The 25,892-nt window shown below is 36.3% G+C and overlaps 1 protein-coding gene across 12 annotated transcripts in view; it reads left to right on the top strand.

Moving 5' to 3' along the window:
- Positions 1-25,892, top strand: part of JhI-21 (Juvenile hormone Inducible-21) — a 59,336-nt gene that overhangs the window by 7,801 nt on the left and 25,643 nt on the right. For 8 of the 12 annotated variants that reach the window (XM_073970026.1, XM_073970029.1, XM_073970027.1 and 5 more), the window contains exon 2: positions 8,166-8,555. In XM_073970026.1, the coding sequence (XP_073826127.1) occupies positions 8,320-8,555 (236 nt within the window). In that variant the 5' untranslated portion in view covers positions 8,166-8,319. The remainder of the gene's footprint in view (positions 1-8,165; positions 8,556-25,892) is intronic. The other 4 variants (XM_073970034.1, XM_073970033.1, XM_073970032.1 and 1 more) reach the window with 1 other exon arrangement.

The following is a 25,892-nucleotide window of genomic DNA, read 5'->3' as shown; positions in this document are numbered from 1 at the left end:
CTTTGCCATTGAAATGTTTGCCGCCATAACAAAAACAACCAAATTCCATATGAACAATAACCTCAAGTGGTCTGCCTGGTCTAAGGTATTCAGTGAACCGCAATCAACCTTATGTCAACTGTACTAAAGTCCTACGAAAGTAAGCATTTCCAACCTCAATATTGCATTTAATTCGGACATTAATTTCTTGAAAGCTGATTTTAGGCAAATCAAATACGATTTTTTATAAGAAATTTAGGAAGGAGACAATTGGAATAAATCTAATTGAGGTGTGGTAGCATGGTTCAATACCGAATGCATAAACATTTATTTGAAAATTGTTCAATTGACTTGACAACATACGGTGTCACTGAACTAAAAAATGTAAAATGATGCTTCACATTTAATCGATTTATAATAATCAAATTGTTGGCTTTTTATTTTTATTATTTATTATTTTTTAGTAATCAGAATGAGCGATTCAGTGGTTCTCTATCGTTTTGTCATTGCTTTCGATAAATTAATAATGTTTATGCAGTTATGTATTTTGGCATGATTAGTGTAAATGCCACCTTTTATTAAATTCCTTCAATGTGAATGTGCTATAATTTACAATAAAACAAACAAACCACCTAATGATGGCCCCAAAAACACTACATTAGCATTACATGACTAATAGCTTAACACGTGCTTCCACACGTAAAATTTGTTTTGGGGTGAAATTAAACATGTGCTGCTGTTAAAGTACAGAAAGACCGGCAGTTATAGTTCAAGAGGAAATTACACCCACAATGCATTATTGGGGAAAGAGCATTCTCTCTGCCTCAATAAGATATCTTCTCGCTCTCTCAATGGTGATTCCTTATTTGTATGATGTAATTTTGGATACCAATTTCAAATATCCATCCCCAATGAAACTCGAGAGAATAAAAAATATGCCATGCCGTTGCAGTCAATGTCGCGAGCTACATATTTCCCCCCATTGTTGTTCTTATTGCCTGTCAGGCAAATGCCAAAATGTTGTTTTCCTAATTGAATTCGCCACGATATGTATTGTTTAGATACATACAGTCGTCGAAAATTGTTTAAGTACGGTTTCAACGGAAATTGTATTTAAATATGTATGTCTGCAGATGGATATCTTCATGTCAATATTCAAAGGTCAATAGAAGAAGTAAAATAAAGGAACAGGCCAATGTTTTTATGTTGTAGCGTGGGGTTTAAAGTATTTAATTTTTAATTTAATGTGCAAATTTTCGCGCGAAGTGGTTGCTGCATCCGGCGTAGAAAAATTAAACAACAAATCTTCTAAATCGGAAAAAGCGCTATATAACACTGCTGCCACTGTCAGCATTGGCCACGATTATTAAAGTAGTACCTTAATCGACAACACAACGCTGTGGTTGCCTATAGGTCATATAACCCTGCGTTTTCATATGACAGGACAGTTGACTTCATGTATTGAGGCGTCCATACATTTGTTTTCCGTTCACATATTTTGTTTTTGTTCATGTTCTTATTTTTACAAAAATGTCAAAACATTGTTAACCCGACTGTCTGTGAAAAAACGATGGACAGCTGGAAGACAGCCGACAAATGTATGTATGTGTTAGTAAATCAGAGATGTATTTGAAGGCAAACTGTCTGGTGCAAACGCCTAGTTAGTTTGGGTATAACCATAACAAGTAAATGTCGGAAAAATTACGAAAATTAGGAAAAGGCGGAAAATGCAGCGTCTTTCCTGACACATAAAAGGGTCCGAAATGCTAAAGGGGTCCTCATTTTTAGTATGTGTAAGGCAGATGTTAACCATCTACAGCTGCATTGTGTATGTGTTAAAGAACTCCTTTGATGTCCCGCATGAAGTTTAATTTAAATAATATGAAATCAACTATACAAAAACATAAGTTCCCAAGGTTCCCAAGCCAGCCGGCGAGGCTTCTTATTACCGAGCCCTTAATGGCGCATTTGACCTCCTTTCTTGGGATAGCGTGCTAGCTAAGTTGTCTGAGATCAGATATTAGGAGTTTTCACTCTGTTGATGACCAACTGATTATGATTGAAGGCTGGTGAACGGCCCATGAGCATGGTGGAAGCCTGGAGTGACCGAGTTGGTGTTGAAAACAGGTTTCCCCCACATTCCAATTGGTGAACATGACATACGGTACCTTAGTCAAGTACCCGGACATAACTGTAGCACAGAGAAAGAATTTCCTGGCACATTTTGATCGCTTGATCAAAAGGCTTTAGGAATGTAACAGCGAGCCTTTATCAATGGTATAGGTACGTTGAACGCGTGGATACCTGTGCAGAATAGCTTGACATGTTTGTGGACCTTAAGGGCGCATTTGACTTCCTTTATTGAGATAGCGTGCTTGCCAAGTTGTCTGAGATCAGTTATCAAGAGTATGCTCTGGAAAAAGTGTTGATGACCTGAAAAATAAGTTGACAGCTGTTGCTGTTATGGTCAGAAGAGTTTTGCGGACAGACTGGGGCTTATGGAATTATATAGTTTGTCGCCGTTGAGTCTGTATTGGGTCGACGAAAGATCTTGCCGCGTCAATAGGTATGTCTGGTTAGCCTAAAATTTTTAACAATTTGTACCAATTGTTGCTGGAAGTCGTATGTAAAGTCTGCAAAAGAGAGCGATTCGAGAGAGACATTTTGAAAGTTCTTTTTCAGAGAGTTTGCAAATTCTTGTTGGACAAATTTCTTCTAGCAAGCACTTGCAACTCTTCTTCTTCCTGAAAACAATTAATCACCTGTTTTTAATTTTTCGTTGATTTATGTTTGTGAAAATTAAAAACAATTTTATTGTGCAAATTAAAAACAATTTTATTGTGCAAATAGAGGCTTGCTATTGTATTGTTTTTTTGGAGAACAAAGTTGCAAAGTGGAAAAAATCATTTTGGGTCATTTTCTTTTTTATTTTTAATAAAATACTACATTTCTGCTTTCTTTGGTTCGTTCATTGGCGGACAATTTGTTTACTTTTTAAAATTTTGTTGCAATTTTCTTACTCTCTGGAAAATTCTTGCTGGGAAAGTAACCAGACAGACCTAATGTGTAGTCATGTTAGCATGTTTGCTTGCTTTGACTCGAATGTGAAGTTAGCATTATCAACAGAGTGCCCGGAAAAAAAGAGACGATCACGTCCAAATACGTGTAAGCGAATTGGTACTCGTGCTTTTGTGCGGGGCGTTGGTAAACCCATTGTATTCACCCAGTGTTAAGAGCACTGTGAGATAGGGCGTAAGACAGGTGCTAGCATAAAACACTATGATTTATGTACCAAATTATATAAATACCAAGGTTGGATAATGTGGCTGCAACCTTCATAATTCTCAAAATCAGGAGGCTATATCAAAACGTAGTCCTTTACCTACCATTCTCTATGGAAATTTGTTATAGCCTCAATACCAAATACAAACTTCAAGCCATTTTCATGGGATAATGAGGGAGGCTAAAATCTTCAACATATTTCTATTTATTACAAAGGGAATGATAAAGTTAATTATACCCTCTTATGGTAGAGGGTATAAAAATGATAACGGTATAATTTCGAAAGATATCGTGATTTGTAACAGGTATGCGTTATAAAAGTAAAAATCTTAACTGTCAAATTACTTAGTTTATGGTATCGTAATGTTATAAAATGTAAGTAAATTTCATTGATGTTATTCATGGCACCTCATACATACGCGTCATTCTTGAAAAAAATGCCACTTCAGCATATCTGATGGCTAATAATTTTTTACAACCTCGTATCCCTTAGATGGATTTTTATTAAAGATTAGATAGAATTGTATATATAAGCCGATCCAATAAAACCTAACGCACAAAATAATTTTAACAATTTTATTTATCGGCATTTTGGGCACAGATTTCAATGATGTTTAGAGATTCGTCTTTTTTCCAATGGAAGTCTTGAAGCTTTTGATGGCTTTTTGGTAGTCATTCAGAGCTATGGTAGAATATCTAGAATGGCACTACAGTTGCAGATGTTTGGGATCTGGTTAAACTACAAAAGGGATCCTCCCAATAAAGTGAAGGAAGGAACGAGTGAGGTGGAAGAAAAACTTCATGTCGTCTGTGAGAATTGGTAGTTAGTTTTTTTTTTGAGGTTTCTCACACATAAGTCTTTTAAAGGATTATCCCAGCGCATTGTGACTATCTGTGGATTCGTATCGGGGAAGGATTAATAGCTTGGCATATCTTTACAATATTTTTGCAATACTTTCACGTAAATTTTTTGAAAAATTCTTCGTGACAATTCTGTACCTAAACTTTTTGATGTCAGTGTAAATTGAGAAGCAAAAGAAAACAAAAGCAAATAGGGGTGTGTGTCAGTGATGGCACATAGAGACAACATTGTTGTCGAATAAAGAACAACTTATACTGAAAATGGTATCATGGTAACTATTATAGAACACACTGTAGTTCAGCCAAGATCACCCATATACGTTAACGTGACTGCAACAACAAAATATGTTCTCTTTATTTTCAAATGTCGTGCTTTAGCAAAGGAAAGGCTCGCTCAGAGAGACTAATGCACAAAATATTTTGAGCACCACCGCTGTAGTTGGACTTTTAAAACTATGGAGACCCAATTTGCACACGACAGAGGTATCAGAAGACAAGGAGAGAGAAGAAGCGAGGCCATTTTACATTTTTGATGACGTTATTTATAATAGCTGGCTCCATATTTAAATGGAATGTTATATGCTGTTTATATTAGAGCTTTTGGCAGGTTTAGCCTTCTTTATAAGGATTTATTTGAAATATAAGAAATGGAATTGACATTTAAAACCCAGTCGGTTTGTTAAATCCGGTTATATATAAACGGGGTGGCAAATGGATACCTAATATACCATACTGCTTCTTCATCTTCACAGAACTTGCAGTAATCAACGTCATCCTTGTTCCTTTTGGTGGTAAAAGCTACTATCTTACAGTACCCCATCATGACACAATTACCCAGGTAGTGGTATCGTAAAATTTTGAATATGTTATGTCAAGACTTTCTTTATGTTGTTGGGGAAATTACAATAAGAGTATTTTTTTTTGTATAAAATATTCGATCAGCTGGTGTGATATCATGACTCCAGTCATTACCCAAATTTTAGGTTTGCTCAATTTTAAAAGTAAATTTATTCTGTTGGTTACTAAAGTCAGCCAAATAGCTTTTGACACATTGCATGTAGGTCCATATGCTCCAGTTTTTTTGGTTTCTTCATCAAAGAATGTTTCAACGTTTCGAAAACATAGGTTGCTTGATAGAGTCAGTGGTTGCAAGACTTGTTGATTTTGATCTATGCCTAGCTAGTTCATCTGCCTTCTTGTTTCCCCATAATGTCGCAGCATTTGTTAGGTTTTTTAAAGTGATTCTGTAGTGGGATTCTCTAATGCATTTTTTGGTTACCGTCAAAAATCGGTAAATTTAAAACGCAAAATTATGAATGATAAATACCAAAAAAAGTTGACAACATTGTTGTTATCGGTAGTACCTAGCGACAACTTTTTTTGTTCGCTAACTTCCCCACAAATTTCGTTAATTACCGAAATTCAACCGATTTTTGTCGGTTACCAAAAATGCGTTAGAGAATCCCACTACTGCACACCAGAACGACCTCACATTTTATGATAAACGGTTTGTTGTTTTTAAGAGCTGCTTTGCTATCCACAAAGATAGTTACCGGTTCAACGACTTTTTATCATTTTGGCTACCTTGCTGGTCGCGAAGATTTGTTTTGGAATTTGTATGAGTATTCAACACCTAGCCTTTCGCTGTAGACGCCAGCTCCGGTATCTTATTCTATCTCTTCAGCATGCAGACTTTTTATCAATTCTGCTGTCTTCTTGCTCGCGAAGATTTCAACTAAGAATACGCTACAGTCGTTGTCACTTGAATGAGTATTCAAGACATGGTCTTTCAGAGTAAATGTCAGATCTTGAACCTTCTTCTATCTTGGAACCGTCTGCATAGAAAGCCAGACCGTCCAGAAGAGGGTTACTTTGGTTTCAGTCATCCTTACTTGCGATCAATGAACGGAAAGAAACAAAACGATTCCCGTACCAATCACACAAAGCCACAAACTTTTCAGCTTCTCTGAATCGTTTCATTCTCACAACCAAAACAAAAACACAAACTTTTCAACGTAAAAAGATGGAAACAGTACGATTGCTGAAATGTAACTTCGGCTATGCTTTGCCGAGTTGTTTCATTCACCACCGAAACAAAAAGTATTTTTGGGAAACGTTTGCCGTGCGTATTGTCAATGACACACTCACACATGTGATTGCTTAACAACCCTATAAGTTAGCATCATCATACCACAGTGAATTTTATCAACCACCAAACGTTTTTAATTTATTCATATGTGTTTAGTACTACATATTCCGTTTTCTATCTGCCAACGAGGGTTATGTTTCGTTTTGTATTGTTCCTATGGAAAATACGAAACGAAACGATTGGAAATTTTATTTAAAGTATTTTTACGTACTCTGCTTGCGATAGCGAGCTGCACTTTGCACCTTGTTTTATTTGCGGTATGTGAATTTCTGGCGTAAAGATTGACACCAGGCAATATATTATTCTATGGATGGGTTATACATCCAGTATATATTCGATGGGTTCACTCCCCATCTATTCCCAATCGAATTCTTGCACGGATAAAGTGCGATTAATCCTCTTGTCCAGAATTGTACTTAGGTACTTAGATTCAGGAGAGAGGAGTAGTTACACACAATCCAGTAGTGGTACCACCACATCGTCGAACTGACGTTTTTCGATGGATTGGAGTACCAAGGCCGTTTGCTTTGGCTTATCGAGACAGCTTTGACAAGGCTCAGTGCATACGATATGTTCCGATTCATTTATTGAAAGCTCCTTCTATATCAAGTAAAGCGGCCAACGTAAAGTTTGAATTCTTCATGTTTGTCTCAAGCTGACTTTAATGTAGGCATTTTGCGAGGTGTCCACATGATTTCTAATCTTTCGAGTGTCTTGAGGAGAGATGAGGATAAGATAATGGGTCCTTCTATATCAAGAAAAGCGGCCAACATAAAGTTTGAATTCTCCACGTTCCCCTCAAAATAAGCCACTACCTCATGAAGAGCTGACTTTAATGTAGCCGTGCACGGTGGCTCCACTTGGCTCCTAATCTCCAGGTTGATCAGCCTTTCGAGTGTTTTGATGAGAAAGGATGGTAAGCTAATTGGTCTTTCGTCCTTCGGTTTAGAGTGGCTAGCTTGCTTTTGGAATGTAAGTGATTTTCACTTCTCTCCACAGGACGGGTACGCAAGGAAAAGTCAGACAAGCCATACTTCTTCCATGATGTGGTATATTCGGGATGAGGCAACTGAGAGCTTGTTAGTTCAGTGTACCTATCCCAGTTTATTCTTCTCGGGTTTCTATTAAGATTTTGACAAGCTCCGCCAAAAGAGATTTCGAAAAGTATCTTCATATGGTCCGAAAAGGAACATCTCTCAGATACTAACAATTTTCTGATGACAGAGTCTTCTTCTAGATTGAAGAGAGTTAGATCGATAAACTCCTCCCTAGCCTTAATTTTAAAAGTTCGATCTGGATATTCGCAAATTATACGAGTATGACAAAATAAAATCGAATATTGACTCACCCCTGCTAATGTGTCCTTGCCATTGAAAATTGTGGGAATTTGCGTCGCATTACAAAACAACGTTACACACGCCTATCCGGATCCTCAAAAGGCATGTAGACTGAGGACAAGAGTGTGGCCTTCCCTTACCATGCTCCAGTTTAACCGTACACATGTCTCCATTACTGAAATTCGATAGAAAGATTTAATATAAGCTCTTCCTTCCTACCTACTATACAATTCCTCACCACTAAGAGTACCTTTTAGTTCAATTCACCTCTCCCTAGAATGTTAACTTACCATCCCTGATTGAGAATAATTAGCACAAAATTCGTATAAATCTTTACACTACCTGCCATCACTAATGTTCTCTCTTTTATTTTTATTGGGAGAATGGAGAACATTTCTGAATGGTGGAGAAGTTAAAAATTTGTTTCGAAATAAAATTCAGTCGAATTTTGAAGCTACCAGCAAGTGGCTGAATATAAATGCGGGACGCTTGTTTTCATGGCATAAACGTGGCGACGTGTTCTATTAACAACATTTAATTAAACTAAATAAACATAGGTCTCAAAAAACAATTATGTGTAAATAAAACAAAAGAGAAAGACAATTTATGTTGAATAAAGTGCGGTGTGTATTGTTGTCCATTCAAATAAATATCCCAAAATTATAATATTAAACAAATAGGAAATAAATTAAAAAACAAAATCTCACAACAATGACGGAACGTTATGGCAACGGTGTAACAACCGATCTGGTAGAGTTACCAAATCGTCAAAAATCACAAGAAAAAAACGGCGGTGAAGACCAGCAGCAGAATCACAATGATGAAGATGGTGAAAAAATTGTACTTAAACGTAAACTGACCCTTATGAATGGCGTGGCAATAATTGTTGGCTCAATTATTGGTTCCGGTATTTTTATAGCACCTACGGGCGTATTTAAATATACAGAGTAAGTACTTATTTATTGTTTTGGTATTTGAAGAAGATTTTAAAGAATATCCTATGTATAAGGTCCACTTGTAAAGACTAGACAAATTGCACTTAAGAAAATAATAGCCAGACCCATGTTAAAATAAAAGAATAAGTCGGCTTTGCGGATATTTAAATAAACTCAAATCAAAATGCTGTATTTTCGCAGCAGAATGTATGATTAGCTGTCCTTATCGATAGAGTCTTATAGAGTATAGAGTTTTCCCCCACCCTATGACTATACAAAAGCAAAATCAGGAATGGTTGACCTAAGTGTACTACGAATAGTTCCCTTATTTTAAAAATAAATAAAAATTAAACTATTATTCTCCTTATAGGTATAATCCTTATTACTTGTGCAGAATTTTTGAAACATTCAGTCCATTATAGTGTGAAAATGGAGAACAAAATTTTAGCTTTGTCACAAAAATCACAGAGAATACTAACAACTTTAGAGGTGTACCAAGGAATGAATGACACTAAGTATTGGGAAATTTTTCAAGAAGTATTAGTTCCCTGACGACATCAACCTACATAAAAAGTTGAAAGAAGCTGCAGGAATTTACAGGAAAATAGCTCCAGCAATTTTCGTAGATGAAAATAATCAGCCGATTTTCGAAGCAACTGAAAAAAAGAAATTATGGAAAAGATATATTGAACAAATGTGCACAGATGAAAATCGATCAGAAAATATAACCGAAGTGAATGTTGACGCCACTGGAACCCCAATTAGCAGATCTGAGGTGGAACAGGGCCCGTCGAAATCCCCTCAGAAATACTGAAATTAGTAGATGGAAATAATATACTATTGATAGTGGAATTATTTAATCACATACATATATAATACTGGCCAATATCCATATGATTGGCTAATTTCAACCTTTATTGCAATACCGAAAAAATCAAATGCAAAAAAGTGTTGCGACTACAGACTTATTAGCTTGATGTGCTACATTCTAAAACTCCTTCTTAAAATTATCCATAAACGGATATATGCCAAATGTGAAGCTGATATGGGAAACTCGCAATTCGATTTCAAAGAGGGTATGGGTACACGAGAAGCCCTTCTCTGCATTCAAGTACTTGTTCAGAAATGTAGAGATGTGCAGAAGGACGTTTTTATATGTTTTATTGACTATGAAAAGGCTTTTGACAACGTCTGATGACACCACACTAATATCTGGAAGCCTGTCAGGATTGCAAAAACTATTAGATAGACTTACATACGTAAGCGAGCTATAAATAAAAAGAAGGCAAAATATATGGTAATCCGTAGAAAGTATCAAAATAACAATACAACACTCAAAATAAAAGATGATATAATCGAACGCGTTAAGAACTTTACTTAGTTGGGAATTTTGTTGAACGAGCAATGGAACATGTCAAAAGAAATTAGACGTCATATGGAGCTGGCCACAGGTGCTTTCTACTAATATAAGAAAGTCCATAATAACCATGACCTGAGTCTCTCGACAAAGACCAGATTTATAAAATGCTATATTTGGTCCACATTATTATATGCAGTAGAGGCGTGGACAAAAAAATGCTGATGAGAAAAAACTTGAAGCCTTCGAAATATGGGTATACCATCGGAATTTGAAAATACCTTGGACTGCGCGGGTCACAAATCACGAAGTCTTAAGAAAAAAAATGAATTTGTATCGACAATTATTGCAATCTGTCAAAAGCCGTAAAATTGCATACCTAGGACATCTTATGAGGAACTATAAGTATAAATTTCTCCGGCCCATTATTAACGGCAATGTTGAAGGAAAATGAGGACGAGGCAGAAAAGAGTTATCTTGTATGAAAAAACATCCAGAATTGGACTGGATACAGTAATGAAAGAAATCTAATACACGCTGTAAGAAATAGGGAACTAATACCACTAACATAACAGAAAATGAAATATATAAAACAAAATGTACAAAGAATATATCTATATATCTAATGTATTGTATGATCGCTTTATATCCGAATACAGGATGTGCAAATAAAGAATATACGTTCCCAGTATGGGAAAAAATTATAATGTTGGAATCAAGATCACAACGACTACCCATTACTTAAATTTCAACCCGAATCGAGAATTGGCTTTACACTAGATCAGATCGCAAAGCGTTTGTGGATAGGGTACCTGAAGGTGATTTTAGGTGTATTTTTGTTGTTTCATAAACTGCAAGGTAGTACAAAATAATACATTTTTTCCAATTTAGTGTAAGAAATGCATTCCTCTACACCCTAAAGTATAAAAACTTGCACTTCTCTTTGAACAATTACAACGCCGAATGGCTCTCTCTTCTCACATTTTCTGCCAGACATATTTGGTCGAATAAAATCATACATCGTGTTTATCCAGCTACTAATGAATGGTTCCAAGCCGAATTTACCTAGAGCATGATATATAGCTGAGCTCCTGACGTTGTTGAAGGCGTCTTCTATATTTTTCGAGCGTTTTAAGCTGAAATGTTGAAATGTTGTTGGGTCTAAAGACTTTAGCATTTTCGTTACTACGCACAGTGGAAGCGCCCAACGACAAAAATCAAAAAAATTCATGTCGTCATTTTAAAAATTTAAAGATGCAACAAAAAAACATTCCAAATTTTCGAAACTTAACTTATTTTGTCAGTATTGGTCCATAAAAAGCCACACAAGCATGACTCATTTTGAAGACAAAATTGTATTTAAAAATGAGAAAAAATGGATATATTTGAAGCGAATTTATGAAACAAAGGACTGTTTTTAATGCCTTAACTGAAGTTGAATCATTTAGTAAATTGTCTTAGCTTCATTTTCCTAGTTGTGAAAATTCCTCTAAATTGCAAGGGTTGCCATATATTTTGGTTATAATATCGGTCAAAATGAAAAAAATTTAATATAGATGTATGGATTTCCTTAAAGTTTAAATTACTTTCCACAAATTCGCACAAATGGCAACTAGTACGAAAGTGAAGCCTAGCGCCTGTAGATTTCAAAACTGTATAGACTTTTTGCGGAAATTTGCAGTTTTTGCAGTTATGACCAAAAGTTTAACACCCTTTTTTAGTTGCTGAATTTATATTTTTTGGAATATTTTTAAGTAATTTTATTATCCTTTCTTTTATTTGGTTTCAACATAATGTTTTTTGTACTATTAGCGATTTCTATGGTCATGGTAACTTAGAACTGTAATGAAAACTCGCGAAAAAAAAGATTTGGGGGTATTCACTTTAACATATAACTTATATTATTTTTGGGACACCCTTATGTTGGACCACGCTAAAAAGTGGAGATTTTTCCCCGCATTGGGAACCAAAAATACATTATTACAAGTAATTCTGCAGATAAATGTGGTTAAATCTTATAAAGTACTAAGAAAAGGATGGTAACCCTATATGGAGGCTGTGGTCAAAAGTGGACCGATAAGACATTCCTTTATAAGATGGTGTTCTGAAGTCTGAGATTATTATAAGAACATAGTCGCTTAAAATATTTGGTTGACATCTGCTCAAATAAATCGATATATAAATCATAGGGGAATAAACCAAATTATGGACCAATACTGACAATTTTTTGTGGGGATGCTTACAATGCAATAATAACTCCTGATACCGGATTACAGCAAATTTGGTTGAAAAATGTCTTGGTAACAGTAAAATACTTAAACTCAAGATGATTCGTTTCATGGAAACCACGCGAAATTTTGGACCGAGGACCCCAATATTTTACATAGAGTGTTTTTAGGCCACTATGACCCAATGATAACAATTTCAGTTCGATATAGCATTTTGTAGTATTTTTTTGTCACACCTTCCCTTGTAAGTGCCACCACTGTGCTACGTTTTCCTGCTTTGGATTTGAAGTCAACCTTTTTCTGTCTCCAATTCATTGCTACTTTGTTGAGGGATATATATCTGCTACAGATGTGCACTAGTTATGCCCTCCGAGCTTTGTAACATTTTTTGGTATAATACCATCTGGCCCGGAAAGATTTGTTGTGGTAGCAGCATAGGTTTGATGATGACAGCCGCTGGCAAAAAACAAGCTGGCTGGGATTGCCAGGAGATTGTGATCGACAAACTGTCAATAAAAATAGCTTACGCACCTATTCGGATCAGTCAGTGTAACGTCCGAAAACGTGACTGAGATCCTATCGTTAATTCCAGGGTTCGAGTGTGGCTTAACTGTTGCGCACACTTCTCTTATTCCGGCTCTATTATTCCAAATCGTTAAATGATCTGGCCAGTTATTCCGCTTATGCTCACCTACCAACCTGTTTATTTCCAGTGCCCCTCAATCTAGGGCAATGCCGTTCTTTGGTATTGTTGAAGTTACGAAGTTTTTCGGCAATTCACACACACACACACGACCCGAACGCAACAAAAGAGCATACAAAAGGAAGCAAATGTTTTGATTTGTTTTTGTTTTGGAGCATGCGTGCATACAACCCACAGTGTTGCCGCGTGGACAAAAATCAAAAAATGTGATGTTAACTTTTACATATGTTTATGTTTTTTTTCTTACAGTAAACACATCCGATACAAGGTATATGAAAGAATTTTGTCGATATGTGCATCCATAATGAAGTTATAGCTCTTTAAATATGAAAAATATTTCCCAGGTAATCTAAGGCGATAATCATCTGAAAATAAGGCGACATTTAAAATAACATTTTCTGAAAAATTTGTTGATAATACTAAAAGTTTTGGATGGGGATTTGATGAGTGGGCTATAAATATAACGTTTTAGTACAAAAAGTTGACATTAACTGCACATGGACAATGTACCGTTATCAAGAAATCAAAATTTAAATTTGATAAAAAAATTCAAAATTCTTAATATTTAGTAGAGCAGATCTTTTGATTGCCACCTATTGCCACCTTGGCTCCTGTTTTCCGTTAATTGGACATATCTTCCAAATCAAAATGTGTAAAAACATTCTGCCCATCCTTGCAACCTTCTGAGATATATCGGTTCAGATTTTATATAGCCCCCATATATATCTTTTCCCAATTTTGCTACAACTCGTTCAATTTTGATCGAATAGCCTTCAAATTTAGTATGTGTTATTTTCTTAGGCTCCTGAGTAGTTTCATTTTAGCAAAAATCGGTTCAGATTTGGATATAGCCCCCATATATATCTTTCCCCGATTTTGCTATATTTCGCTCAATTTTTGATGAATAGCCTTCAAATTTAACATGTAATATTTTCTTAGGCCCCTGAGTAGCTCTACCTATTTTCAAAGAAATCGGTTCAGATTTGGATATAGCCCCCATATATATCTTTCCCCGATTTTGCTATAACTCCGTCAATTTTAATCGAATAGCCTTCAAATTTGATATCTGATATTTTCTTAGGTCCCTGAATAGGTTCACCGATTTTCGGTTCAGATTTGGCTATTCGATCAAAATTTACCGAGTTATAGCAAAATCGGGGAAAGATATATACGGGGGCTATATCCAAATCTGAACCGATTTTTGTGAAAATCCGTAGAGCTACTCAGGGGCCTAAGAAAATATTACATATTAAATTTGAAGGCTATTCGATCAAAATTGACCGAGTTATAGCAAAATCGGAGAAAGATATATATGGGGGCTATATCCAAATCTGAACCGATATGGACCAAAGTTGAAATTTTGCATTCCTATGCCCTTACAAGTACTTGTGCAAAAATTCATCAACCTAGGTCAAATCCTTCTATTTTTGTCCACTTTTGTATGGAAGCGGCAACGCTGTGCAACCTTACTAACACACTGTCAAAAGTTATACACGCTGAAGGTCGTAGGCTCGATTCCTCGGCCAGGCAACATCAAATTTTCAACGGTGGCAAAATACCCATCAGTAATGTTGGCGACATTTCCTGAGTATTTCAGTCACGTAAAACATCTCTACAAGTGGCGTCTTAAAACACGCCGTTCGTACTCGCCGATAAACCAGGACCATTGAGCTAATATGAATCGGAGTGCACTAATTGATATGAGAGGTCTCCTTTGTTCTGTCTGTGCAACATTTATCAATAATAATGTCTCGGAACGTCCTATCTGCTACCCGAACATCAGAAGGTTTGGACAGGTCTCTGAAGCGGTGATTAGTGAACTCTCTGAAACTAGGCCAATTAGCTTTCCCATGATTAATGAAAGTACGGCATTCAGAGATGATGAAATCAGGCGGCCCGCTGATGGAGACAATTATGGGGGGATGGTCTGACCCAATAGAAACGATGGGTTGCCAGGTGACGTCGTTTGTCAGACCAACTGTGACACTCTCCGCTAATTGTGGTAGTTGTTTGAGTGACCGTGCAAAACGTAGAGCTATCAATTTTCTTTGCCAGCACTAAACCCCTCTGGTCGTTTTCAAGGACCGAATGCTCAGGACCTAGAGTACTGCTATTTATGCAATCTTTACCTCAGCAGTTCCACGCCTGACTGCTACCCCATTCATTCCATGTAAGGGTCATTAGAGTTAGACTAAAGCGAGATAAGTCTGTATTGAACAGAGAGACCTCTACTACAGGTACGATCATTCCTTGGTACGTTGCAACCATCACAACGTTTTAAGCAACAGCTGTTATTGAGCTTGGTTTCCTGCATCGCCGCCACAATGATTTTTTCAGACTAATGAAATCCACCATTTTCTCTATCTTACCACCTTGGAGTATATTGCAATTTAATTCCAAAAAGGCTGCATTTTCAGGGAACAACAACAGGTGGTGTTACGAGCTGCGAGATTTTTACAGTTGGTGGAGTTAATTATTATTTATCAAAATTTCAAAATTTTGAGTTACTACCCTTTTGTTGAACAGGTGCGATATGTTTTCACAACATCCCCGAAAGGACAAGGGAGAATTCCTTCATATTAATGAGTGCACGCCAATTTATATTGGCTCAATTATATGGGACCCACTTTGTAATCGCCTATTCTGAAAGGCGTGTTTGAAATATTCAGGAAATGTAAGCCAGCAAGAATTTGCCACCGCCGAAAATTTTGATGTTCTGGTCAGGTATTGAATAAGCACGCTGGCTACCACAGTCATCCATATTGGTCCTGGTGGTGATAAGGAACTGCCTTACCATTCTCCAGCTAAAATATTGCCACGTTGAAGTCCGCTGTTCTAAACTGAAGACATAAAAATCGTTTAGGTAGCAATTAGACACGATCTAATCGTATATGGTCTTGCAGCCTCCTTTATCCTGACCTTTTACTTAGTTTTCTTAAGCGCAGGGTTCTTGTATGATGCCTCTGTCAAGTCCCTCTTCGATCAGAAGAATCCACAGGTTGTCTGAAGCGACTATAGAGTGCTTCAGATTGATCTGCATGATCTTAACATAATTTTTGTGGACCGATGATGTGGCATCGTCGTCCTCATATACGCCGTCTTCTCCATGCGGACGTAGAATATTAACTTTGGTCTGCCTTATGCCAAAGAACATCTTGTTCCCATGTCTCTCCAATGCCTCCACTCCAGCCTCTGTTATCGGTAGAACTAGACTCATGCCGTTATTGTTGGGTGGCTCAGAAGCGATTCCGGACCATCCCACTGTAAAATCCTTGTTCATTTTCGCCAAACCTTTCAACAACATTAGTTCGTCGCATTATATCCTAGGCAACCACCAAGTTCTTGCGCGAGATCTCATTGGCATTTTCTGCACCAAAATCAGCCTTAGACTGATGTCGTTGCAAGCAACGCTGAGCTTAACCATGCATTTTTCCACAAAACCCCTTTGAGAACTCACCCATGCATATGATGACGCTGTAACCACGATGCACCTCGCTAGGGTCGAAATGGGGCACGGGAGAATTTTTAAAAACATGTTCCACAACTTGTCCGGACAACTTGGTTTCTACTTTACCCCATTCCGCAATGGTTTTCCCTTCTTGTCCTCAGCTACAGCAACCATCAAATTGAGGGGCTTTTGCTCTCTCGTAATTTTCGACAATTTCGGTATAAGTCAGGGCTCACCTACCACTACAAATGCAACCGCTCTGTTAGTGTTGGTCACACACACGAGATTATCACTCCCTCTCTCGATAAACATCGTGTGCGTTAATTCATTGCGGATGATCGGTGGTGAGATTACCCTGCTAAAATTTTTTCCGAATTCGGAAAGAAACTGTGCACAAGTTTCCGATTCTAATGCCGTATTCGTTCGGAATTCGGAACTAAATTGTGTGAAATTGCCCACAATTTCGGAGAAAATTCTAAAGGAGCATTCGAAAATGTGAGGAAAATAGGATGAGTTTCGGATTCATTTTCAGAATTTCAAAAAAAAAAATTCGGATGTTTGATCCGAAGTTCGGAACATTATCGGATGTTTGATCCGATATTTGAAAAGTTATCGAATGTTTGATCCGAAATTCGGAAACTTTTCGGGTGTTTGATTCGATATTGTGAGTACTTTCGTTTAAAATTCCCGTGGTGACGACCTATGGTATAGGTGAGTTTGTTCGCCTCATCCAATTTGTTAACTGTAGCATTTTTAGCATTTTTTTGGTACAGGAATTTCGGAACTTTTTTTGTATTTTGCTGATGAAGTGTGACAAAACTGTTTCCAGTGATGTCTACTCCTACTTGGATAGCTTCCAGCTCCTGGCTACATGCTAAACTTCATCCTTAGAAGAGCTGCCAGACTGCAACCGAAGGATTTTGTTTTGGGGTTTAATTTTTTCGATTTGTTTTGCGCTCATTGATATGAGAATTGCCCCCAGGGATGTCTATGGAAAATGTTTTTTTCAGTTATTGTTGAACCTTTTTGTTCTTTTCTGACTGCAGGTACGAACATATTATAAAATTTCCCAAAATCATAACAAAAATATTATTGTTTATAACATTACGCCATTGTACTGCTGCTGCATTTCTGATAGATTAAATTCATGACATTGCGGTAAAATTACATTGCACCTTAAAAATGCAATGAAAAATATGCACCGTCATAACAAAATTTAGAATTGACTGGAATATTTTTTGATGTGCATGTTTATAAAAATATTTTGTATGTATGTACGTCAATTATGTTTATCTTGGCTTGTGTTGGTCAAAACAAAAAAAAAGTATTTAATTTGATTTTTAACGAAGAAAAACATAAACAAAAAGTTTACATTTTAGAGGTTACAATAATTTTAAGCGAGGAAAATGAAAGGTGGAAGTGGAGGAAGTATTCATTAGTTCAATGCAGGGGCACTAAAGTCAAACTTGTGAAAAAAAATTTGCATCGTTTTGGTCACCAAGAAATAAACCTCTGGCTTAGCCATATTTGAATAATACAAGTTAATAACGTAAAGCCAATGATTTGTAATAAAAAATAATATTTCTTTTAATATCTGGGTCGCAAATAAATAACGCTGACAATTCATATGGAAACAACATACTCGTATGCAGGGTCATTGACATTAAAAATGAAAATATGAGATAGGATTTTTACGAAAGATATAAAGTGCATAAATTAAATCAAATATTTGGTAATAAGAAATGTATATTTAGGCACGTCACTGCAGGTAGATTCAACTCGTTTTACCTGTAAAACGATCTATTGTAGGTATGTACTTATGTCTTAAGCAGTATGAGAGTTAATAAAAGGTATACTTATACGGCTAACATTTGCTGCAACACGTTCAACCTAAAAGCTATACAAAATTTGGTTGAGGCGTTCAATTAGTAATTAACTCTTGAGAACAAAGACTTTATTACGAATAAAAAATGATAAACTATACAAAATTTTTTAAGGACCGTGGCCTTTTATCTGAAACAGCAGCTTACGGACTAGAACAAGGCCAATATAGAAGAAGCCCGACACCCCAACTTGCCTAGGTAGGTTCCTGAAAACGATTGCTCGGCTTTGGAAACTGTACGAATCTAATATTTTATTGGCATTTCTACAATTTTATTCTCCACAAAGTTGAACAAGTTTGGGTTTATTTATTTTTTTTTAAATGCCAATATTTTCAAGTAACAAATAATTCGTCACTTTGAAATACAAATGATTAAATGTTGGTCACAAATTGATTTCACATTTGTATAGAAACAAACAACGCAGAAGAACGCATTTCTCTAATAAAAATAAATGACTTTAAATAATCAATTAAATATTTTTGTGAGAGTTCCTAAAACGGAATTCCACTTCCGAACATACCAGGCGTATTAATAAATCAATTTAGACGCGGGCAGTCCAATCAATCAATGGATGCTCCAAACAAACATTTACATACATACATATATGCAATGGAGTTACAATGAATAGCGTACCGTAGCTGCGTCTTTTTTACTCGACATTACGCCAGCAAACGTTTTGATATTTTTTTATTTAAATATTTTAATGATTAATTATTTTTACAATTAAATACTTTAATATTATATTATTTTAATATTTATTAAATATTAAAATAATTTTAATGTTTTAATAATTAATATTTTAACATTTTAATAATTTAAGCTTTGTTCCAGAACTAAAAAGTTTTTAAAATTTTTACGACTTTTACACATTTTACCCGAAAACCCGTTCCCGTACACAAAAAAGTTGTAAAATGTTCACTTCTCTTTAAACAAAAATGGCGCTGAATTACGCTCTCTTTAAAAACTTTTTACTCGACAAATTTGAACGTGTAAAAAATAGTAACATGGATGCCGGCGTCTGATTGGCTGATACGCCGCCTTTGACATTTGTTCCAGTTTTTTTGACGTATTTTCCATTTTTCCGTTCCCGAACTATTTCAAAAATCTTTTTTGTGTGAACAATTTTTTTACAGTTCTCTCTTTTGCGAGTTTTACTATTAAAAAGTACGGGAACGAAGCTATAATGTTTAAATATTTTAATTATTTAATATTTAAAAAATATATATATTTTATTATTATAATAACCTTAAAACAAAAGGCTCCTGGTCCAGATGGAATACCAGCACAAGTCATTAGGGAAGTAGCGCTTTACCGACCAAACGTACTCTTAAGGATGTACAACAAGTGCATAAGCGAGGGTATCTTTCCAGATATATGGAAACGCAGAAGCTGGTCTTGATTAACAAGGGTAAGGATGAACAAACATCGCCGTCATCATACAGGCCACTATGCAAGCTGAACACTGCCGGAAAAATGTTCGAGAGGCTACTGAAACCTAGACTACACGAAGCAGTTAGCGCCGCAGGAGGACCTTCAGAAAGACAATATGGTTTTAGACCAGGAAAATCAACAATTGGAGCACTGAGTGAAGTTGTAAGTTCTGTGGAATCAACACACCAAGTTAATCACTACTCCAGACCAATTATCTTGTTGGCAACGCTGGACATCAAGAATGCTCACGGTGCTCTTGAAACAATTTTTTATTTTTTAAATGGAAGGTGCTTACACCTCGGAAGTTTTTGCGGATTCTGAAACTACAATGTTCGTAGATGAGAAAAATCAAAAAACCAAAAAAATCGCCGGAGCGCTTTTTAAATAAATCGCGATATAAATTGACATTTTTAGGGGTTGTTTAGGTTTTCACGAGTTTGCTTAGAAACCGCAAGTCGAATCAAAATGGGACTATAGAAAATGTTGTAGCTATGAAAATTCTCTACAAGATCGACGTTAATGGTATTTTCGTAGTTTTTACCATTTTTGAGGTATAGAAGTTCAAATTGGGACAATTCAAATTCAATGCAATTCTGTATCCCCCCCTTATAAAACAATGTCATGAAGGGTGCGCCTTAACTAACTTTTGATGAAAACCGCTTACACAGGGGAAGTTTTTGTCAATTCTGAAACAGCAATGTTCATAGATGAGAAAAATCCAAAAACAAGAAAAAATCGCTGTAGGGATTTTTAAATAAATCGCGGTCAAAATTCACATTTTTAGGTGCTTTATAGGTTTTCACGATTTTGCTTGGAAACCGTAAGTCCAATCGAAATGGAGCTAAAGAAAATGTTGTAGCTGTGAAAATTCTCTAGAGGATTGACGTTTATTATTTGTTCCCAGCCTGTACCATTTTTGAGATAAAGAAGCTCAGTTTAAATTTTTAGATTTTTTTGTTAGGGTTTCGTGATTTTGCTTGAATACGGTAAGTCTTATAGATATGGGACCTGAGAAAATCTTAAAGCTGTGAAAATTCTCTACAAGACTGGCTTTAGTAACTTATCCTAAGTTGTACCATTTTTTTAGATATATGAGTTTAAGTTGGGAATTTGCAGTCATCAAATTGTTTTATAAGGGGGCGATACAGAATTGAATTGAATTTGAATTGATCCAACTTGAACTTCTATATCTCAAAAACGGTAAAACTGACGAGAATATCATAAAGGTCACTCTTGTAGAGAATTTTCATAGCTACAACATTTGTTTTAGTCCCATTTTGATTGGAATTGCGGTTTCTAAGCAAAATCGCGAAAACCTAAACAACTCCTAAAAATGTCAAATTAAATCGCGATTTATTTAAAAAGCGCTCCGGCGATTTTTTTTGTTTTTTGATTGTTCTCATCTATAAACATTGTAGTTTCAGAATTCGCAAAAACTTCCGATGTGTAAGCACCTTCCATTTAAAATTGTTTCAAGAGCACCGTGTGCTTTTAATAGCTTAAAATGGGCCGATGTTCCCGATGCTTTGGACAAAATCTTCAACATTCCAAAGTACTTAAGAAGAGTAATAGGCGACTACCTTAAAAATCGTATATTGATATACGACTCAAACCAAGGCACCAAAAAGATGAAAATCACCTCAGGAGCGGTACAAGGATCACTACTGGGACCAGATCTGTGGAACGCCACGTACGGAACGCAACAAAGGCGCCAAAGATAAGAGCTCAAATGAGTAGGTTGATGGCAAACACTGGTGGTCGCGTACCGAGCAGAAGGAAACTACTCATGGAGGTGATAAACAGCATACTCCTTTATGGATGTGAAATCTGGGCACCGACGCTGGAAAAGCAGTAGCTAGCGAGAAAATTATTAAGTGTACAAAGAACTGCTGCGCTCCGCCTGACATCAGCATACCGCACCGTATCAGCAGAAGCCATCCTGGTAATAGCTGGCATGATTCCTATCGATTTGCAGGCAATCAAGCGACGAAAGGCTTACATCGCAAAATTAGAAAATGATACACTTGTTATACCAGATGAAACAATGGATATATGGCAACTCCGGTGGACGAACGGAACAAAAGGAAGATGAACACACAAGGTGATCCCTGATCTCCGAATATGGTCTAACAGAAAACACGGCGAGGTAAATTACTACATAACGCAGATGCTTTCGGGACACGGTTACTTCCGAAAGTACCTGTACCGCATGGGGAAATGCAGTACACCGTACTGCATCTACGAAGAGGAAGAAGTGTTTGATGACGCTGAACACACTTTTCTGAAGTGTGAAAGGTGGGCCTCCAGACGAGCACTACTGGAAGCAGAGGTTGGAGAACTGAGTTGTGGCAATATTGTTATCAAAATGGTGCAAGATGAAAGAAGGTGGGAAACTATAAAGATCTTTGCAAAAAATGTTCTGCGAGAAAAGAAGAAAGATCTTGATGGAAGTACTCAATGAGCAAGCGCGGGGCCTGGACGCAGGTAAAAACAAGATGAAATGGTGCACCGACAACAATTAGGGGTTCCACCTAGAAGTAATGCGAAAACGGTTCCGAGGTTGTGGTAATCCAAGGGGTGAATGGAGGTGGGTTTTTAGCCGGTATAAGACTCGAGTCCGGCATACGACGATTGTGACGACATCGCCAGATGCGTAAAGCATTCTCCCTTCTCGACCCACAAGAAAAAAATTATTATAATAACCTGATGTTTACTATTACTATTTTATTATTTGAACATTTCAATATTTTAATATTTCAGTGTTTTAATATTAGAACTTTTTATTTTTTTACTGTTTTAATATTTTATTGTTTTACTATTTTAATATTTCTATGTTTTAATATATTAATAATTTAATATATTAACATTTAACATTTTATTCTGAATATAATAACTGAATACAATGATTTCACTGGATCTTTTGCATTGGTTCAAATGAAGTCGTGAAAGATCCGATCTTTTCATCAGCATTTAAATCCATTCGAAGGAAGTCGTGAAAGATCCGATCGTTCCATCAGCATTTGAACCAATTCAAAGGAAGTCGTGATAGATCTGATCTTTTCCTTAGCATTTGAACCCATTTCATCTATCCAATAGAGATGAATTTTTGTGTTTTTATTTTTACACATGTATAAAGAATATATATGGTAACATGGGGCGCCTTCGCCACTGGGGCGGGTACGCCATCGCCGATTTTCTCGTAAAATACAAGTGCTAGAAAAAATCCGTTAAAGGCAAAATTGTGAGTTTAATGAAGATCTATCATCTCCTAAAAGTTATGTCATAAGTATGATAGCGGACGCACGGAGTTTTGTGTCCTGAGGGTATTGCGAAAAATAATTATGGTAGATGTTTTTTGTGATATCTTCTTTACCTTTTGTGATATTAAAAACATATTTTATACCGTTAGAAGACACCTACTGAAGAATAGAAATCCCAATAGTTTACATAAAAAAAAAAACAATAACAAATGTCAATATATTCATATTATGAGATATGTTGGGGGTGGGGCGCCTACGCCATGATAGGTGTGTGGTGGGTTAATGTCAGAAATTTGTCATGTTTAACTTCAATTCCTTATGCCATAGATATACCACACTATAATGTGAAGTTAAAATCAAATAGTATCATAAACGTATCTTGTTTTAGTTATATTACGATTTTTGTACCTAAATTCAAGGAACCTACTTCAAATAACCGCTAGAATCGATTACTATTTGTGAATTTTAGAATCATTTTTGATTATTCAATAGAAAACATATTCCTTTTTCGCATAATGTTGATATTTAACGAAAAAGTATTGCAAATTACAGCTTTAGAGTCCGTTGGAAAATGTTCAATATCAATGGCGAAGCTGCCCCATGGGTGGGGAGGCTTCGCCACTTTTTAGACATTTTGTAAATTCTCAAAAATAATATTTTAAAAACAAAATTATAACCACTTATATATCAAAACTTATTGACTATAAGTCAAGATACGCTAATATTTGTACCAAAAATAATATTTCAAAAAACGCTAACGGTGTCGGTATGAGAACATTTTGAACAAAAACGTGGCGAAGGCGCCCCATGTTACCATATATTTATCTAAATATGTACGTTTAAAGCAATGTAAGATTTTTTATGCTAGGAAGTACCAATCATTCAGCTAAAAGTAGAGTCGGACTGCAGTCTTTGGTATTGATCGTGTTCCTTTACGTGCCTGAGGTTACCAGTTTTTACCCCCAAAGTGTTTCCTTACTTTTAAAAGCATACAATTTATATGAGAGCAGTTCACCACTTTTACCATTTTTGCAACAATTACCATTTTTAAAAGTAAAGGAAGAGACCAATTATAAAAGTTTCCTTGCCTGCTCTAGAGAACCCTGCTCAACAAGTAAAATAAAATTCACGAAATAGTAATCTGCAGTTGGAGTCAATGTCGAAATCTGCACTGCACTGATGGGAAGTAAAATCCTTTTGTAAGATGAATCAAAACCTGTTGCGGAGGAAGTAAACTCTGTTGCGTGCAGCGGCGGTGTTTAGACTGCAACAGCTGGGACGGCCGGAAGTCAAGTTTCTCACTTAAATTTACAACCTGTCGCTTGCCAAACACATCGTTCCCGAAATGTGGAAAATAGGCCAGCTACTGAAGCCCGAAAAGGATGCCAGCAAAGGTGAATCTTACAAACCGATTTCGCTTTTGTCGCCCGTAGCAAGGAACCTTGTGGCTTTAGTTCCTCCAGCATCAGAAAAAACAACAACTGTGCTGAAGGCCATCTCCATATTAGCCTAGGACTCACTCAGAGCAAGCCGTGCGATAGAACAGTGATAGTGACACTTGATTTAGCAAAGCCCTTTGACATTGTCAATCACCCTCGTTGTTTGATGTCATCGAGCAGACTACGCACCGTCCAAGTTTGAAACGTTGGATAAAAAATTTTAATTGTGGATGACAATAGTACGTAGAATTTAGGATCAAGAAGTCCAAGACCCGTAGAGTGAAGGAAACCTCTTCTGAATTCCAAACGCTGCAGACGGCATTGAGATCGTAACGTAAGCGAATGATTGTACTACCTTGGCGTCAGGTGCCTTCCCTGACGACATTTGTGAAAGACTGAACTCCTTTTTGTCTGATCTTACCATTTTTCCACGCGAGGAATATGCAAATACCAGCCAATAAATCTACGGCAACTCTGTTCACTACCTGGGCGGCCGAGTTGGGAACAATAGAGTTGAATGTCATGGTTGATGATGGGCGGCCGAGTTGGGAACAATAGGGTTGAATGTCATGGTCGATGATAGCAGAATTCAGACCACAGACCCAGGCAGCCAAGGGGTCTTCATAACATCTGCCCAGCATACAGCACAGGCCCCCACGACACACTGCTCCTTTTGAATTGCCCTACCAATCCTGCTAAGAAACTTAAATTTGCAGCTTTGTGGTTACAAACCATATAAATAGCGAAATATCCACATTCTTACGACTGATAGACCCATATTTACTGTTACAACAACGAGAGCAAACTGCAATTATTGATGTAAACTTTATGATGATAAATAAATTATAGTTATTTCATTAATTCCTTTGAATTAATAAAATAAAAAAATGAAAATAATTTTTCAATACAGCATTTTCCATTTTCCGAACACGACGTGAAAATTACATGCCAAAGGGTTGGTGAAAATGACATGCCAAAGATTAGTAAAAATGCTATTCTTGGGAATTGGTTAAGATGGCATACCAAAGGATTGGTATAGATGCCATGTCAAAGAATTGTTAAAGATGCCATTCCATCGAGTTAGTAAAGATGAGATGACATGCTTAAGATCTGAAAATGAATTGTATCTTTTGGGGGTCACGCTCTTGTAAAAAGAATGAGTGAAGGTGATGAAAAATGACATTCCATTTCACTTGCACCCATCTTGAATAGCATCTTTGGCATCGAACATTTTGCTGGGATATTAATATTTTTTATTTAAATATTTTAATAATTTAATATTTTGACATTTTGATCTTTTAATAGTTTTTATATTTTAATATTTAAAAATTTAACATCATTTAAAACTTTAACAGCTTATTATTTAAATAATTTAATGATTTAAATTTTAACATTTTAATATTTTAATATTGTACTATTTTAGTATATTATTATAATTATTTGGGTGCCACCGTGTGCAATGGTACGCACATCTGACTTGCACGCTGAAGGTCGTGTGTTCGATTCCCCGGCCAGGCAACATCAAAAATGTCCACGGTGGCAAAATACCCCTCAGTAATGTTGCCGACATTTCCTGAGTATTTCAGCCATGTAAAACATC

The sequence above is a fragment of the Musca autumnalis genome, unplaced genomic scaffold (assembly GCF_047663935.1).
Source record: "Musca autumnalis isolate F117 unplaced genomic scaffold, ASM4766393v1 scaffold_2, whole genome shotgun sequence".
Lineage (NCBI taxonomy): Eukaryota > Metazoa > Arthropoda > Insecta > Diptera > Muscidae > Musca > Musca autumnalis.
The sequence above is the reverse complement of the archived record's forward strand: the minus strand, read 5'-3'. Positions and strand labels throughout refer to the sequence as shown.